The 16,051-nt window shown below is 38.1% G+C and overlaps 1 protein-coding gene across 5 annotated transcripts in view; it reads right to left on the reverse strand.

The window, feature by feature from the left end:
* Positions 1–16,051, reverse strand: part of farp1 (FERM, ARH/RhoGEF and pleckstrin domain protein 1) — a 240,549-nt gene that overhangs the window by 38,290 nt on the left and 186,208 nt on the right. For 3 of the 5 annotated variants that reach the window (XM_008106936.3, XM_016992295.2, XM_016992293.2), the window contains exons 14-16: positions 11,117–11,307; positions 8,524–8,613; positions 6,069–6,202 (exon numbers count right to left, since the gene is read on the reverse strand). In XM_008106936.3, the coding sequence (XP_008105143.1) occupies positions 6,069–6,202; positions 8,524–8,613; positions 11,117–11,307 (415 nt within the window). The remainder of the gene's footprint in view (positions 1–6,068; positions 6,203–8,523; positions 8,614–11,116; positions 11,308–16,051) is intronic. The other 2 variants (XM_003218697.4, XM_062975494.1) reach the window with 1 other exon arrangement.

Raw genomic sequence — 16,051 nt, forward strand, 5'->3', positions numbered from 1 at the left:
AACCCCAATGATTCATTCACCAGAACCCATTGTCTAGCTGACTCCCGCCTTCCCCAACCTGATTGGCCCTGGCAGAGGCGAAGGTTGTCCCTCATTGGTCAAGACGCAGAGCGGGAAGCCTAGCTCCCGCCTAGTGTGACACCCTCGACCTATCAGCAGCCAGATGAGCATAGGGACGGGGTGGGAAGTTCAAATAGACTTCAAACTTGTAAAATGTATAAAATGGCTTTATTTCCAATGTATCGTTACATCTTGCATGTCGATCTATCGCTGCTAGATGTCCGTTCAGCTGAATCGCTAAATAAACACTTTGGCAGTTTTTTTCCTTCAACTTGGCAGAGTCTTTTCCTTTCGGTCTCAGGTAAATTTATATTCCGGGTTATTTTCTGCCTCCCTAACGGCTCGCCAAGGCTCGTTCCCTCACAGATCTCCCTCACAGGGCAGATCTGGGCTAATTGCGGTCTCGATAACAAGGCCATGTACCCAGTGAACTCAATGGAAAATGCTTTTTTCTCCCTTCCTGTAGTAATCACTTGAGCACATTATCAGTGAAATTGGTGTTGTAACAGTATTGGCTATAATATACCCTAATGCCCAACACTCAAGGAATAGTATTATTTGCCATAAATGAAAATCTGAAAGGGTGTGAAAAACAAATTATGGGACACACAGATTTGTGGATCAGTATCCTCAGGGTTTTGGCTCCCAAACAATGAATAAAAAATACTTTCATTTAAAAAAAAAATCAGATGTAATCAGATGCTGTTTTCTTTTTTAAAAGCACTGAGACAAATAATGAGCTTTGCAAGTTTGGTTTGAAATATGGAGCAGACAACCTTTTGGACCCCAACTGACATTTGGCCTCATCTGGGAGGATGTGGGTTGCTGCCACTTCCTAACATATACAAAAGTGCACACATGCACATGCATACAGTTTCCAGGCATTTTCTGTCATTGTGCATATACACAAACATACAGCACATAGAGTGTTGTGTGATTTCTGGGCTGTATGGTCATGTTCTAGCAGCATTTTATCCTGACGCTTTGCATCTGTGGCTGACATCTTTAGAGGATCTAGAGCAAGTGGAGTATATCTATCTATCTATGTCTATTAACAACGTGTGAAGGGTGCAATTAGCAAGCCTGATTTACAAGTGTTTGAATGGGAGCCATCCATTTGCATGCGAGTACTGTAACTGAAAAGATTGCATAGTCAATAGTGAGGGCATCTGCTGGAAGTAGCCAAGCCTTTCTTCCCTTGGAGTGTCCATTGCCAGGAGGCATTCCTTGCCTGGTTGGTGTTCATTAGCGATTGATGGCTTGGGGGCTTCCCATGTCTGGATGGTGCTCATTAGTTACCATCTTGATTCTGATGTTTCTATTTTCCTGAATTTTGAATCCATTGCTATGTGTCCTAAGCTCTGTAACAGCAGAAAACCAGGTTGCTTCATTTTAATATGATATCATAGCAATAGTATCAAAATTGTGACTAAGGGCACTTCCAGACAGCATGAAAACATGGGTTTTAAAGGGAGGACAAAGAAATCCTGGACCTGAGAACATGTCCCCACACAGACCTGTAGGTCCTGGGACTGGGTCCCCCACCATCCTCACAGGCTTCGTCTATAATGGAACAAGATGGAAGATGAATGGAAGACATCCAGTAGAAGGTTTTTTTTTAAAAAAAAAAGTCCGTTATGCGCTGAATCGTATATGCCCACATGTGAATATCTTAATATAAATATAAGCAGATGTGCATGTGCGTATATGAGGTTCAGCACATAATAGAGTGAATTAAAAAAATCCCACCTGATTTCCCTCTTGCTATAATTGTTCATTCAAGTTCTGCTTAATATTACCCAGTTTAAAATGAAGAGTTTCAGAGAGTTCTAATTGTTTTCTCTTTGTGCTTCCTTTAAATCAGCTGTGTGTTTGTTTAAGAACCCAATCATCCTATCAGCGGTTTAGGGGTTTTAAAAAGTGGACATGTGCTGGAGCAGTCTCCACAGGTGGGAGGAAAGGAAATCACGTGTTTTTGGTGAGTATAGGGCTATACAATGATGTGACTATGCATATATTTTGGCTGGAATCGGGATTAAAGGGGAACCTTTTATCCTGTGTTTTTTGGGCATTGCAGCTAATCAGTGCACATTTAGTGCTAATGTCATGTAGCCACCTCCCCTTTTAACACAGGAAATTCTGTGTTTTATGCATTGTGTAGATGGGCCCTAAGTAGCTATCATGAAAATGGAACAGTTACAGTTAAGTCTAGGTAATTGTTTCACACTCACGATGATGCCTTACTCATGACTCTTACATGATTTCCACGGTCATAGCTTTTGCCACTTTCCCAAACCTACTTCATAAGGTATCGGCTGCCAGGGGAGAAGGAAGTTTATTCTGCCAGCAATTGTAGCACAAATGAATGAAGTTTTCATTAGATTTAGAGGATTGGACAGAAAGGGGTTCCTTAGTTAAGCATAGTTATCTAAGTAGCTGATACAGGATTTCAGCTCCACAGGATGCTGGTACAGACTGTAAGCTTAGGACGTTTTGTTTAAGCAGAATGCTGTACGGGAATAAAGTGAAGTACCACTAAGTCAATGAGCTGAAATAGCACACACCAAGGCTAGAAGCACCTCAAGGCAAAGTGTTGCCTTTCCTTAGCTTTTACGGGAGAAGAAATAATCCACATTCAGTCTGGGGTTTTAACACATTGCCTTACATTTAATCAGACATTCTCTTTCAAACAGTAGAAGCCAAAACCCTATTTCCTATTTATCCTTTTTTTAAAAGCTGATATCAAATGTTTGACCAGGTAGCTAGACATTCAAAGTTATTTGCTTTCCTGTTACACTCAACAAATGAAGCTCATACTATAAAACTATTGAAGGAAGCCAAAGGATTTTTTCCCTGCATTGCTTTGCAGGAAGTAATGTGTGCAAACTGATGTTTATTATTTTCAGGGCAAACTGTACTAATCCAGGAGAAAATGCAAATCCACACTTCACAACCATTTCTAGGCCTATCTTGGGAGATTTTTTATTACAAGCAAAGCTGATAAGATTTGTTTTGCAGGTCCGGGACTTAAGCTTTAGATTTTAGATGAGGAAATCCTATGCATTACGATTCTGGTTTTTCTTACTCTGAAAAGATGTTATTCTGATGTAACAGTATTCCCTGGCAGCCTAAAATATTATGAGGCACTTTCTACTTTTTGCTTTGAAGTAGTGAACTGACAGAAAATGAGTAATAAGTAAAGTGGCTTTATCTTCTTTCACAGCTTTTGAAAATAACTTGCTTTTGTAAACACTACTTGCTTATGTCTAATTTTGGTTATTGGGCATAAATGACCTAGAGTTCTTTCTCCTATTTCAGTTTCTTATACATATTTATTAAGAAGTATGCTGCACTGAATTCAACAGGGTGTACTGAACTAAACAGAAAGGGGACTTCGAATGGATGAAGTTAGTCATAATTTTCATTTATGTCAATGGATGTTCTCCAAGTATGACTAACAATGGGCCCTTCCACACTGCCCCTTATCCCAGCATCAGATTCCAGATTATCTGCTTTAAACTGTAATATATGAGTCCCCACTGACAGATACATGAGATAAACATATAATCTGGGATCAGATCCTAGGATATAGGGGCAATGTGGAAGGGCCCAATGTCATCCTATGCAGATCTCCTGAGAAGACCTTCATATGAAATTTTGTGTCGAATTGCAGTCTAAATCTGGATCCAAGCTATTATGTTTATTTTGTGTTCATACAGTTATCAATTTAGAAATGTTCTCTCCTAAAGAAAGAAATTTCGAGTGTGTTATTTATGGCGGGGTTTTATAAGGTATAATATAATAACAATACCTAATAAAGGTATCTGCTGCGCTACTACATGTTGTTGCTGTTGATGTTATTGTTATTATTGTTGATTTAGAGGGTTAACAAAGTGCACATTAAAGTCCGCATGGTTTAATTAGTTGCCCAAAGAGATTACTAAGAACTGTAAAATTGAAGGGACCATCTTGGAACAGGAGTCTGCAACTTAGGTGTAAAGATTATGTTCTAAATGTGTAAAATCCCAAATTCAGCCCCTGGTATTCCTGTATCTAAAGGACTAAGCAGAAAACCCCTGCACAATACTAGGATAGATGGCAGAGCCATGGGGTTGTGAGCTCTTTGCAACAAGAAACAGAACTTTAATGTAAAAATAGTGTTATCATCTACATATAAAACAGTGTCTGCATAGGTTCATGGGTTCCCAATATTATACTTTCAGGGTAATCTGCCTATATCTTCTCGAGCTTGTGAAGGTCACTTTTTAAAGGCTACAACAACTCAGAATTTCCCAGATACTATGAGCAGTCTATAACTTTTTGAAGTTCTGGCATTCCTGAAAATTGCAAAAAAAAATTGGCATGAAATGGATGCATAGTGAAGCAACATATATGGAGCCGTTCTTAGCAAATACTGCAGCCTTATCATGAGAAGGGAAAGAACAAGAAGGCATGGTGTCATCTTTCTACATAATACTAACGTTTTCTTTCTAAGAAGAGTAGGTTGAATAATTATTTGCTGAAATAAAATCAATACTCTTACCTGCCATTTTATTGCAAACTAGCCTATGTTTGGAACACTGTAATTTTGAGCAACATTCTTTGGAAAGAGCAGGTTCATCTGCAAAGGGCATGTCTAAACGAAGTTGAAAGTACTTCCCTCTGACATAACAACATCTTCTATGACATACAGAAGTAAATGGCAAAAGATCTACAGGCAGCCATGACCTTCTTCCCCAGAAAGCATTTATGTTGCTTAGGAAACTTATAAACAAAGCTGGCAGCAAAGTTCAGAGATCAGCAAGGTAGAAGGAAAATATATCTTCATACTGAAAAAGTAAACCGATCCGACTTCCTCCACAATGCAAAAATAAAATAAATTTTGACATCCTATGAGTACTTCACACATTATTTTGTTAACTATATTACATCTGAAAAAGTCAGTGTGGCATGGCTCTTTGGGTGGGAGACCGAGGTTCCGATCCCTGCTCAACCATGGAAACCCACTGGGGGAACTTCTTTCAGCCTCAGAGGAAAGCAAAAACAAACCCTCCTGTGGACAAATTTTGCCCAGAAAACCCTGGGATAGATTTGATTTTGTGTCCATATAATTTTGAACAACAGCAATTATATCCGAAGGCCTTGTTCAGATGGCATTAACCTTTCCTTAGCCTGAGGCACTGACCTATAATATATTTTTGATTCCAGATTATCTGCTTTGAAGGGGATTATCTGACAGTGTAGACTCAAATAATCCAGTTCAAAGCAGATAATCTGGGATCAGATGCTGAATCAAGCTCTCAAAGTCTCAAGCTCCCAAAGTAGATAATTATAATTAAAGGGCTCTTCGCTTCCCTTTTTCCCAGGAGAAACTAAAATAGTTGCCTCTGATTATTTTTTCACACCCAGACCCAAAGATTTGTATCAGTTAGCACTTCTCAGGTCTCATTGCCTCATATGACTATTTCCCCAAAGTTTCAGAAATCATTCATATATGAATACTTGGATAACTTTGAAAAAATGTCATTTCAGGCAACTTGTAATAAAGCAATGTATATCTCACACAGCAGACACTTCCTTCATCCAAGTTTGTAGGGGGCTACAAGTAAAATTTCAGCAATTTTTACATTCCAAGTTGACAGAAGTAGGATAGGTATTAACATCCTTTGTGCTGTAAACAGAATGGTTTGTTACAAACAGAGCACAGAGGATCCTTCCATAGAAAATAGCTTTGAAGGAAGATGCCCAAGCCAGGAGGAAGGGAGATGGTCCACTTTGCAAGCAAACTGATTTTATTTCAAGGTTAAAAAGCAGCAATTAACAGTGCAGCTGATCAGATTATTCCACTATCTTTCTGAAGGCTATTTTGCATTGTGTTCCGCTGCACCCTAGGATATCTTCAATTGGAATCAACAGTCAACCAAACGTGGGTGAAAGATCAAAGAACCAAATGTAATTTTTTTAATATTTAAAAGTCATTTTAATAAAAGGACTGCTGGCATTCTTACCACTGGGCAAGACGTTGCTCTACTTCCTTTAGAAAGCTGGTGTGAAACTTGTGCAAAGGTTCAAAGTTGGAAAAGATTAGATTCTTCAGTGCTTCTGGCATGCAGTCATCCTTGCTTACTGTGCTCTGGAACCACTACAAAGATGAAACAGAGTAGTAAAGCAATCTGTTGATTAGCACACATCTCCAGGCCCTGTGAGTCCTACGTGATGCTTCTCCTCATCTAGTTCTCCTCAACTAAATTAGCATAAATTTGTTGAGATCAATGGCAACAGATGGTCTACATACTGAAAAAAACGGTCACAGCATCTTTGCCTTGTAAATACAGTAGACTAGTGCCTACCTTTAAAATATCCTAACTAGATTTGGAATGTATCAAGCATATAAATCTTTATGTCTTTTCTGCCAGTGACAGATGCTCTGGCTTTAGCAAATATAAAACCATGACACTCTCTGGCTGGAGAGATTATTATTTAGGACCCATCTACACAGGCACTATAATCTGGCTGGAAGCTGGCTCAGTCAGGGTGTCCAGAAAATGTCCCCCTCCCCAATGTGAGCTTCAAAGCAATTCCTGCCAGAAAAAACTCGCCAGAAATCCTTATCGAGATCTGGTGGCTCTGTGTGGATTCTTTTAAGTTTGCAGCAAGTTTGTGTGCCGCCTCTGTAGGCACTCCGTAGTGAACTGGATCTTTATAATCCACATTCTGATCCAGGTTAATTGCCTTTGTAGAAAGAACCTAAGAGTGAACTTACACTGTAGAATTAATGCAGTTTGACACCACTTTAACTGCCATGGCTCAATGTTATAGAATTGGAGTTGAGTTGGAGTTTTACATAGTTTTTAACTTTCTCTGTCAAAGAAAGTTGGTACCTCACCAAATTACAACTCCCAAGATTCCATAGCATTGAGCCATGCCAGTTAAAACAATGTCAAATTGCATTAATTCTACAATGTAGATGCATCCTAATTCCCCAAATTATTTAAATGTTACTTGTCCGCAGCAGACCAAACATTACAATTCCATATAAGGTCTGGCAATGGCAGAAATTGGCTCAAAGAAAAGAGGTGTGTTAATACTTTACAATGCTTACAATGAAGACATCGATGTTTTACCAAAATTAATATATTAATTTAAAAAGTCAGAACACTAAGGGTCAAAATTTTTGCACTACCTGGTTGAGTTTACCCTTCACTATTTTTGCCCTCACGATTTTTTCAAAGTCAATCATGATTAAGGAATTGTAAAATTTTAATTATATGACCCAATCCACTAATCTCAGGAGTAATTCAAGTGGGTTGATTTGCTTTTAGGACTTTTTAGGTTAGCAGTAACCAATCTTCCACACTCCCACTTCATTTCTAAAAATAATAATAGATGAATATTGCTGAAACCAGAGATACATGAGGGAATTAGTAGGCTAAAGGAAGAGGAAAGGCAAGGAGATGACATTTAAAAGGGTTGATTTTTATCATGTCAGAAGTGACTTGAGAAACTGCAAGTCGCTTCTGGTGTGAAAGAATTGGTCGTCTGCAGGGACATTGCCCAGGGAATGCCCTGGATGTTTCACCATCGTGTGAGGCTTCTCCCATTTCCCCGCATGGGAAGCTGGAGCTGACAGACGGGAGCTCACCCCATCTTGTGGATATGAACCGCTGACTTTCAGGTCAGCAGTTCAGCTGGCACAAGGGTTTAACCCATTGCACCACCGCGGGTAGGACAAACGGAAAGTGAGGTAAACCGTTTTAATGGGGTGGTTGAGAAACTAGGTTTTCAGAAATTAATAAAAGTGTTTCCTTTCTCCAAAGCAAAAAACAGAGATGGGAAAGGAATAAATTAATGGATTTGCTATTTTATCTTTATTTTAGTAAGTGTAGTAATGTAATGGAAATGGAAATGCTAATTTTAAAAGAATTGAATAATTAAATACTCTCTTTCAAAAGTAAATGCAATTGAACTGAGATTTTAAAAGCTTATCGGTGATTACCAGAACCCTTTCCCACTACCTTTCATATCTCTGCTTTTGGAATATTACTATTAAATCAGTTGGTATTTCAATGATTGAAATTTCAATTGTTTTAACATTGGATTTTAGGATTTTTTAAGACTGTCTTTTAAACAAGTATTTTAAGGTGGTTTTAAAATATTGTTATTTTATTTTATTTCATTGCCTCAAGAGCCCATGTGAGCTGGGAGGCAATATAGATTTACTATTAATACATATATATTCTATACATACATAGAATAAATGAGGAGGAAACAAACATAATTTAAAGTAGTTCATCAGCACACAGTTTCTTTAAAACAACACAAGGACACTCTTCTCTTTTTCTGCTAAGCAGTCAAATTTTTTATCTTACCACAAACTGTTACTAGATATAGTAGCTATGATTCCTGGAAAACGTGTGGACTGCAAGAAGGATTGCTTTGTGTGCAGTGCAAAAGCAAACATACCGATGTGATGACCTCAAGGTCTTTCAAGTAAGTCCGTTCTGTGGTAGAAACCTCTTTAGCAATAAAGTAAGCTTTGTCTGTTGGAAACCTCTGGAAATGGTAAGAAAGGGGGGAATCAGTTTTGATCTTCACTCAAAGCCAAGCTCTTGAACAGAAAACAAGACAGGAATACAGTAAGTCTACTGCAAATTAGATAATTTTGCTGAAGAAGCAGGAATGGATTATTCCAAAATTCTAGGCAAGAAAGAAAAATCTTGCCCATTTTTTATTACAAAAAAGATTTTCAATCTACAATTATAAAATGCTAAAATGTCAACTTTAGATTCAGTTTGGTTTTTGGGGTGCTGATTCAGAAAACTGCTTTGGATAAACCACATCAGCTCTTGTTTCTGATGCAGAACATATGCCATCCAGTAGTCACCATCTGCTTGCCCACAGAAAACCATATTTAATAATCTAGAGCTGATTTTTCCCACATGTCTCATGGACCTTATTTTAGGTCTCGTGGCCCACCAGTGGCCCATAAGTTGGGAACCAATGGTTTAAACAGAAAAAAAAACCACAAAGCTTTTTCGAAACCAAAAGTAGACTGCCACCCATTTCTACTTCTGTTATTTTCCCTTGGCACTTTCTGACATCAGTGTACCTCAACCTAACAAAACCCTATGTATCTTCTGTATTGTTTCCTCCTTATTTGTAAAATATGGACAAGAAACAAAAGAGGTACATGGAGAAATAATTTAACCAAGACAGCGATCAATATCAAGTGCTAGAGTCTAAGATTCTAAACATTCCAATTAATTTTGTGATTTATAACGAGGAAAGGAAAGCCTTACAGTTTACTAATGGAGACATTCAATGAAAGAAAGGAACGGCAGCATTTCGCTTTCTTACCCCAAGAACAAACATTATCCCATCCAATCAAAAACATTATTTGCCTTATCCACAGTACTAAGTGTGAAACACACGTATCTATTGCCTCTATTTATGGAATTCTAGGCATGTTTCACTCAGATGTAAGTCTCAGTGTATTCAATGATCATTACTCCCCGGCAAGCAAACCCTAGGGTTTTCTTTGCTGTGTGGTTTTCACAAGAGCACAAATACGTCATCATCTGGCATCTGCAAAGAACAGAGGAACTAAAGCCAGCTGGCTGCTATGGAAAGGTCAGCTAGCAGGATTTGGACTCTGCTGTGTATTCCATTAGAAAAATCAAAGGAGTAGATCAGAAATGGAGATGATTCAGCTTTCTGGCCAATTTTCCAAGCCCCCTTTCAAGCTCCTTGATCTTTCTTCTGTGGATGGCGGTGGTTAGAAAGTTCTCAAATGATAAACTGGTTCTTCTGAGAGGAACCCAGGAGCATTGCTTTGCATTAATACAGCCTTTCAAAACCCAACAAATGGAAGCAAAACAAAAGTAGAAATGAAAGCTGGAAGTCACTTTTACTTTCAATTTTTGCCAAACATAATCAGCTTTTGCAAAACATAATCAGCTTTCATTGTAGAAGGGGGGTAGGGGACAGACAAATAAAAGAAAGAAAAGGGAATGGCAGAAAGAGAGAGAAAGGCAGGTGATCCAAACTATTTTGATTATGGCCTATCCACTGTTGGCTTCGGACCCATCTATAATAAATAATAAAAAAACTTTATTTGTAGTCCTCCCTATCTCCTTGAAAGGACTCATGGCGGTTTTCAATATATATGGCAAACCTTCAATGCCTATAGAAACATATAACAAATTACATCAAAACAAGACACATTAAAGAAAAAACAACCATCTAGGGACTGGGCTGGATTTCGTTTGGATGGAATGACAAAGCGAACACTTCTGATTTACTTTTCCTAGATGAACATGCAATTGGATCATATTTAGGCCAGTGCTACTCAACTGGTGATCCATGGATTGCTGCCAGTCCACAAGCCATCAGCATAGGATCCCTGGAGTTTCCAGAAAAGAAACAGCCGTAGCCACACAAATGGTACTGGGGTTTGGTGCACTAAGTTTAAGGGTACTTGCCCCCCCCCCCCCCACACCATCAGATATCTTAAGAATTGCTTTTTTACATGTCACTCTTATTGGAATGTTGTGATGCTATCTGTAGATTGCTTTTATAGTGTCAGAAGCGACTTGCAAGTCTGCAAATTGCTTCTGGTATGAGAGAATTGGCTGTCTACAGAGACGCTGCCCAGGAGACACTAGGAAGGCTTATCTCATGTCCCCGCAAGATAGAGCTGACAGATGAGAGCTCATCCTGTCTCGTGGATTTGAACCAGCAACCTTCAGGTCAGCAGTTGGTTTGTTGTAGAAACAACTCCAGTGGAGACACCTTTTCTCCATGGTAACTTTTTCAGGAATCAATTTCCCTTCTGAGAGGTAGATTTTTCTCACTTCCTTTTGTCTCCCATTCGTAACTCTGAGTCATTTGTAAATCAGATGTTTGTAACTCGGGGACTGCCTGTATTATTAATATATATAGCAGCTCCTAGTAAGAAATTGAGATTGGTCAGAGGTTGGCAAAAGAAGAAATAATTGCTAGGGTTGATATCCTAGATACTCTATGTAAGTAAGCAAGTATTGTAACCAGTCAGTACCTTTTTCCTGACTTCCTCTTCGTCGTCGGTCCGAACACATGTCTGGTCATTTAGCAGAGGGCTGACTAGTGGAGAAGCCTGCCTGTTATCAGGACTCAGATTAGGAGACAAAGTCATATTTGCCATGGCTGGCCCGCCTTGGGAATTGATTGACAGCTCTGAAAGGTGAGGGCTACCAGCAAGAGAGCCTGCTGAAGGAATAACACAATGAAATGAAGAAATATTACTCTTATTATAAACGAAAGTTATATCCTGAGATCTGTACCCTTTTCAAATCAACATGGTTCTATCATGGTCTTTGGATCGATTACCATTTAAATAGGCTAAGCTGTTTTTCAAACCAGTTCTTTGAAAAATGAATTTGCATAATCTTTTATGCACATGTAGGTCTGGCTTGAATAAGAACCATGCTGCCATGCATGGCAATGGGGAAAAATGGTCTGTGTGTTTCACCATCTGCTGTCTCTCTAACATGTTATTGCCAGAACAGCATTAAATACTATAGGAAATGGAAGATGCATGGGTAGTAATATTACATGTACACTTTCTTACAGACATAGTTAAAAAAGGTAATGTTTCTAAGCATTGGCAGGATATGCCTCGTGATCTCCCTAGGAAGAATAAAGGGAGAATCCCAAATGCAAATTAAGCAGGAAATTTAATTTTATGTAATTACTATCTAAGCATTGTTCAAAAGTCAGAAAAGAAGCATTCGTTTATCCTGCACAAAGTTGTGTGGGAGGGAGAAGGGTTCTCCAAAAAGGATTTCTGTCAAAGCTGTTAATTTTTTTTAATGATTGAGAGAATACTGAGAAGCATGTATATAGGCCAAAGGAGGCAATCTCCTATTTCTTTTTGGACAACAAGTCAGCATTATAGATTTATGAAACCAGCAATGACAAAAAGTGATACCCTATAGTTCCTGGAGCTTTTTCACCCTCCTACAAACTCTAGAAATACAGCTTATTAAGATTACTTCACAGGATGCTAAAGAAGAGGCAGTAAAAAGAACAGAGTCTAGGCATGGGAATGGTGGAGGGGAGAGATTCTCTATGTCAAACTCACATCTAAAACAAAGGGAAGGCACTACTCCAGCCCTCTTGCTACATACAACAGAATAAGTGCGGTATACCTTGTCAAGTTACTCCATGCTCTTCTGACTGTTTGCAGTGGAAATGCTAGCATTACATTTACAGAAAAGGGATTATTTTAAGAAATATGTAACAGGACAACTTCAGATCTTCACAGTTGTTCATTGACATGAAATCGATAAATTGTGTGGAATATAATAAAACTTTGGTGATTATGTCCAACACAGTGATAAAGCATGCTGTAAAATATATCCTCCTTTTATAAGAGGACCAGGTGACTCAAAATGCAGAAGCAGACGTAATATCTATATTATAGAATTGTTACAATGTAAGTAAAAATTAAACTTCCACACACTATATATCATTTAGTGAAATTGCACCTCCCCCCCCCCTTCATTTTCCAAATGGATCTTCATTTAGAGGAATGAATGTGCTGTCAGCTATCACAGCTAACTATACCAGGCATTAAAACGTATGTGGGATGCTTGAAATGCCTGAAGCTCCTAATGGTCTATTGCAGTGGTTCTCAACCTGTGGGTCTCCAGAAGTTTGGCCTTCAACTCTCAGAAATCCTAACAGCTGGGATTTCTGGGAGTTGCAGGCCAAAACACCTAGGGACCCACAGGTTGAGAACCACTGGTCTATTGGCTGTAAATGCATGAAATGTCTCACTTTCAACAGATCTTGAAAACATCAGTAAAATATGGCACAATAACAAGTATCTACACACCAACACACACACACACACAGAATAAATCAATGTATGCACTTTTCAGGAAGGCCTAAACAGTACAGATTTTTGAATCACCATATTGAGATTTTGATTTATCTCATTGTCTTCATCAGCACCAAACTGAATATTATATGCTTACTAAACTGTGTATTTTAGGATTAACCAGAGCAAATAGCATACTTGGCTGAAGTGAAAATGAATGGGTGTCACCATTAATGTATTAAATTTACCCAAATGTCCATGCTAAAAAGGTACTCAGGAAAATCTGAGAGAAAAGCCACAGCTTGTTACACAAATGTCAATTTTATTGACACTAGTACACAACTGTATACAATAATTCAATAGCAAAATGAATGCAATTAGAAGAAGAGGAAAGAAAGAAAAAAAGAAGGAGAGGAACCCTTACATGTGAAACTGAATTTTCTAAATTTTACAAAAAGGATATATAGGAATAATGGTGTCACCAAGTGAGAAGTAAAAACATAGAAATTCTGGCACTGTGTCTGTCCCATGACAGAAGATGAAAATGCTGGCATCTGTGTGAGAAGTTATCTATCTGGTCTGTCACAAACATTTCAAGTCCAAGTGCCTAATCTTTACAAAGCTAATAAAAGGAAATTCTATGGCAGCCAAAACCATTCCTTCTTTACCTAGACTAGTCTTCTCCAACCTGGCACACTCCGGTTATTCTGGACTACAACCCCAAAGCCTGTACATTTTGCTATGTTGCTTGTGTGATTGCGAGAGTTGAGTCCCAGATATTCAGAATACAAGAAGTTGCAGGAGAGTGATCTAGACTATGGCAAGCAATAGTAGCAACATTGCCATTCAGGAATGGCCCTATGTTGTAACCTGATTCAGATACTTGCAGTTGGTCATGTAATCACTTAGAGGAATGTGAAATCCACTGCAATGTGCATTCCAAGTTGAAACTCAATTAAAAATGTGTTATCTGATTGAGTTTTAGTAGTTAAATGAAGCATACATTTGAAAGTTAGGGATGACAGAATTCAAAAGTGTTTAAAAAATTGTTGAAGGCCCTTCTCTGCATTATCTGTTTTGAACTGGATTATGTGAGTCTACACTGCAATATAATCCAGTTCAAAGCAGATACTCTGGATTTTATATGGCAATGTACAATGGACCTAAGAACTAAAATGAATAACAGGATACACAATATGTTTGTTTTTTGTTCTGGTGCTGTGCATCATGATCCAGGTTAAAATCACCTTTGCCTTCTAGGCAGATCTAACCAAGTGTTCCTTGCATGCCAAGCAGATGCAGTGCTGTGTGGTAATGAAAACAGTCGCCATGTCCCTCACACAGATTAATCTGTAACATGTGCTACATCTCAGAAAAGCCCTGTGACTTCAGGAGCAGATGTGAGAATTGAGGAGGAAAACTCAACTGTCAAAGTCTGATATTCCCTGTAAGGAATTAGTCACTATGTGGAAAAATTAATATGCCATTATATTGTATTGTGCAAATTCAAGGATACAGCCATATTTTATTTCATTTTAAGTAGCCGACTATAGCTAGATTTTCAGCTCTAGCCTTGAAAATATTTTCTTTGTTAACAACAGAATACTTACTGATCTGCCAAGGAATTAAGATTATCTCTTTCTTTTCTGCAAAATTCATTTGCTCACATAAAGCAGGTCTCAAGATGATGCCAGTATCCTTTTATACATTAACATTTAACCTCAAACAGCTTAAATTGCTAACCCATATGTAATTACACATGGGATTGGAGTGTCATTGTTTTATGTCAGTTCAGTATACTCCCAGAAATGTGTTTGATGACCAGCTAATAAAACAGAATTATATAACGAATCCATAACTATATGACATGTATAACTAATCCCTAAAAAAAAACCTCTGAGCTCATTTATGAAAAAGGTTTCCAGTAAGGTTAAGATTACACTTTATGCTTCTGTAACTAAGCATTTACATAATGTCAATTGATCTGGGATATTCTTAAACATTCTTAGATTCTGCTACTCTGGACCTTATAAATATTTAAATTCCTGTTATTTTAAATTGCACTTTGTATGCACCAGAGTCGGAAATACAAATTCCTCCAAAGAAAATCAATGCATTCCACATTTCTCACACAATTAAAATTAAAAGTAAATTTGACTGCCAACAAGCACACCAATTTGTGATCAAACCCAAAAGTAAAGTAGCATTCTTGTTATTTTCTTAAATAAAATTGATTTTTCTTAAATCAGAATTTTGAAATGCCAGTACTAGAAGGGATGAACAAAATCCAACTTTCGGCAGCTGTCCTTCATTTTAAAAACAGTGATTCACTACCATAGCTATTTTTAACCTTTTAAGAAAAAGCCATTTAAAATGTTGAAACAAGGTAACACATCCAAAGAAATATGGAATGCAGACAGATTCACTAAGAATGTTTCAGAAAAAATGGAGATGCAAAACTAGCATTGGAAAATGGCCAAAATACTGATGAAAGTTACCTTGATGATTGTAGTTAAGACATAAATTCTCTGAATTATTTCTTCACAGAGCCTCTTTTTATAAGACTCCTTTTTGTCTGTCCCCCCCCCCTCTGGAAAATGTGGCAACTTTCCACTTTCATGAGGTCCACACATTATGGGAGAATGTGACTGACAGATAGCTCAATTCACTTTTGCTTCCTTTCTTACTACTTCCAAGGAAGTACAATCACACAACATCCCTTTAGTAAAGTTTGGACAATCAAAGGATATTTGAATGCAATCATTTTTTAAATGAACACCCCTATCTGTAACCATAAAAGGTGATCTCTCTTTAAATGGCACAGTTCCAGCAAAGGGGAGCAATATTCATTCTGAGAAAAAGAAGGATGAAGAAAGCTTTGCTTGGGGCTCCTCCACACAGTCACATAGCCCAGAATATCAAGGCAGAAAATCCCCAACATCTGCACTGAACTGGGTTATCTGAGTCCACGTTACCATATAACCCAGTTAAAAGCAGATAATGTGGGAGTTTATACAGCTGTGTGGAAGGGGCCTTGGATCCTTAAGGCTTGAAATGAGTACTATGATAGAGGTGACCGTGAGTGATTTGTGAACATTAAGCATTATTCCAATGAATGCGTATGTCTGC

Source organism: Anolis carolinensis, chromosome 3, assembly GCF_035594765.1.
Source record: "Anolis carolinensis isolate JA03-04 chromosome 3, rAnoCar3.1.pri, whole genome shotgun sequence".
Lineage (NCBI taxonomy): Eukaryota > Metazoa > Chordata > Lepidosauria > Squamata > Dactyloidae > Anolis > Anolis carolinensis.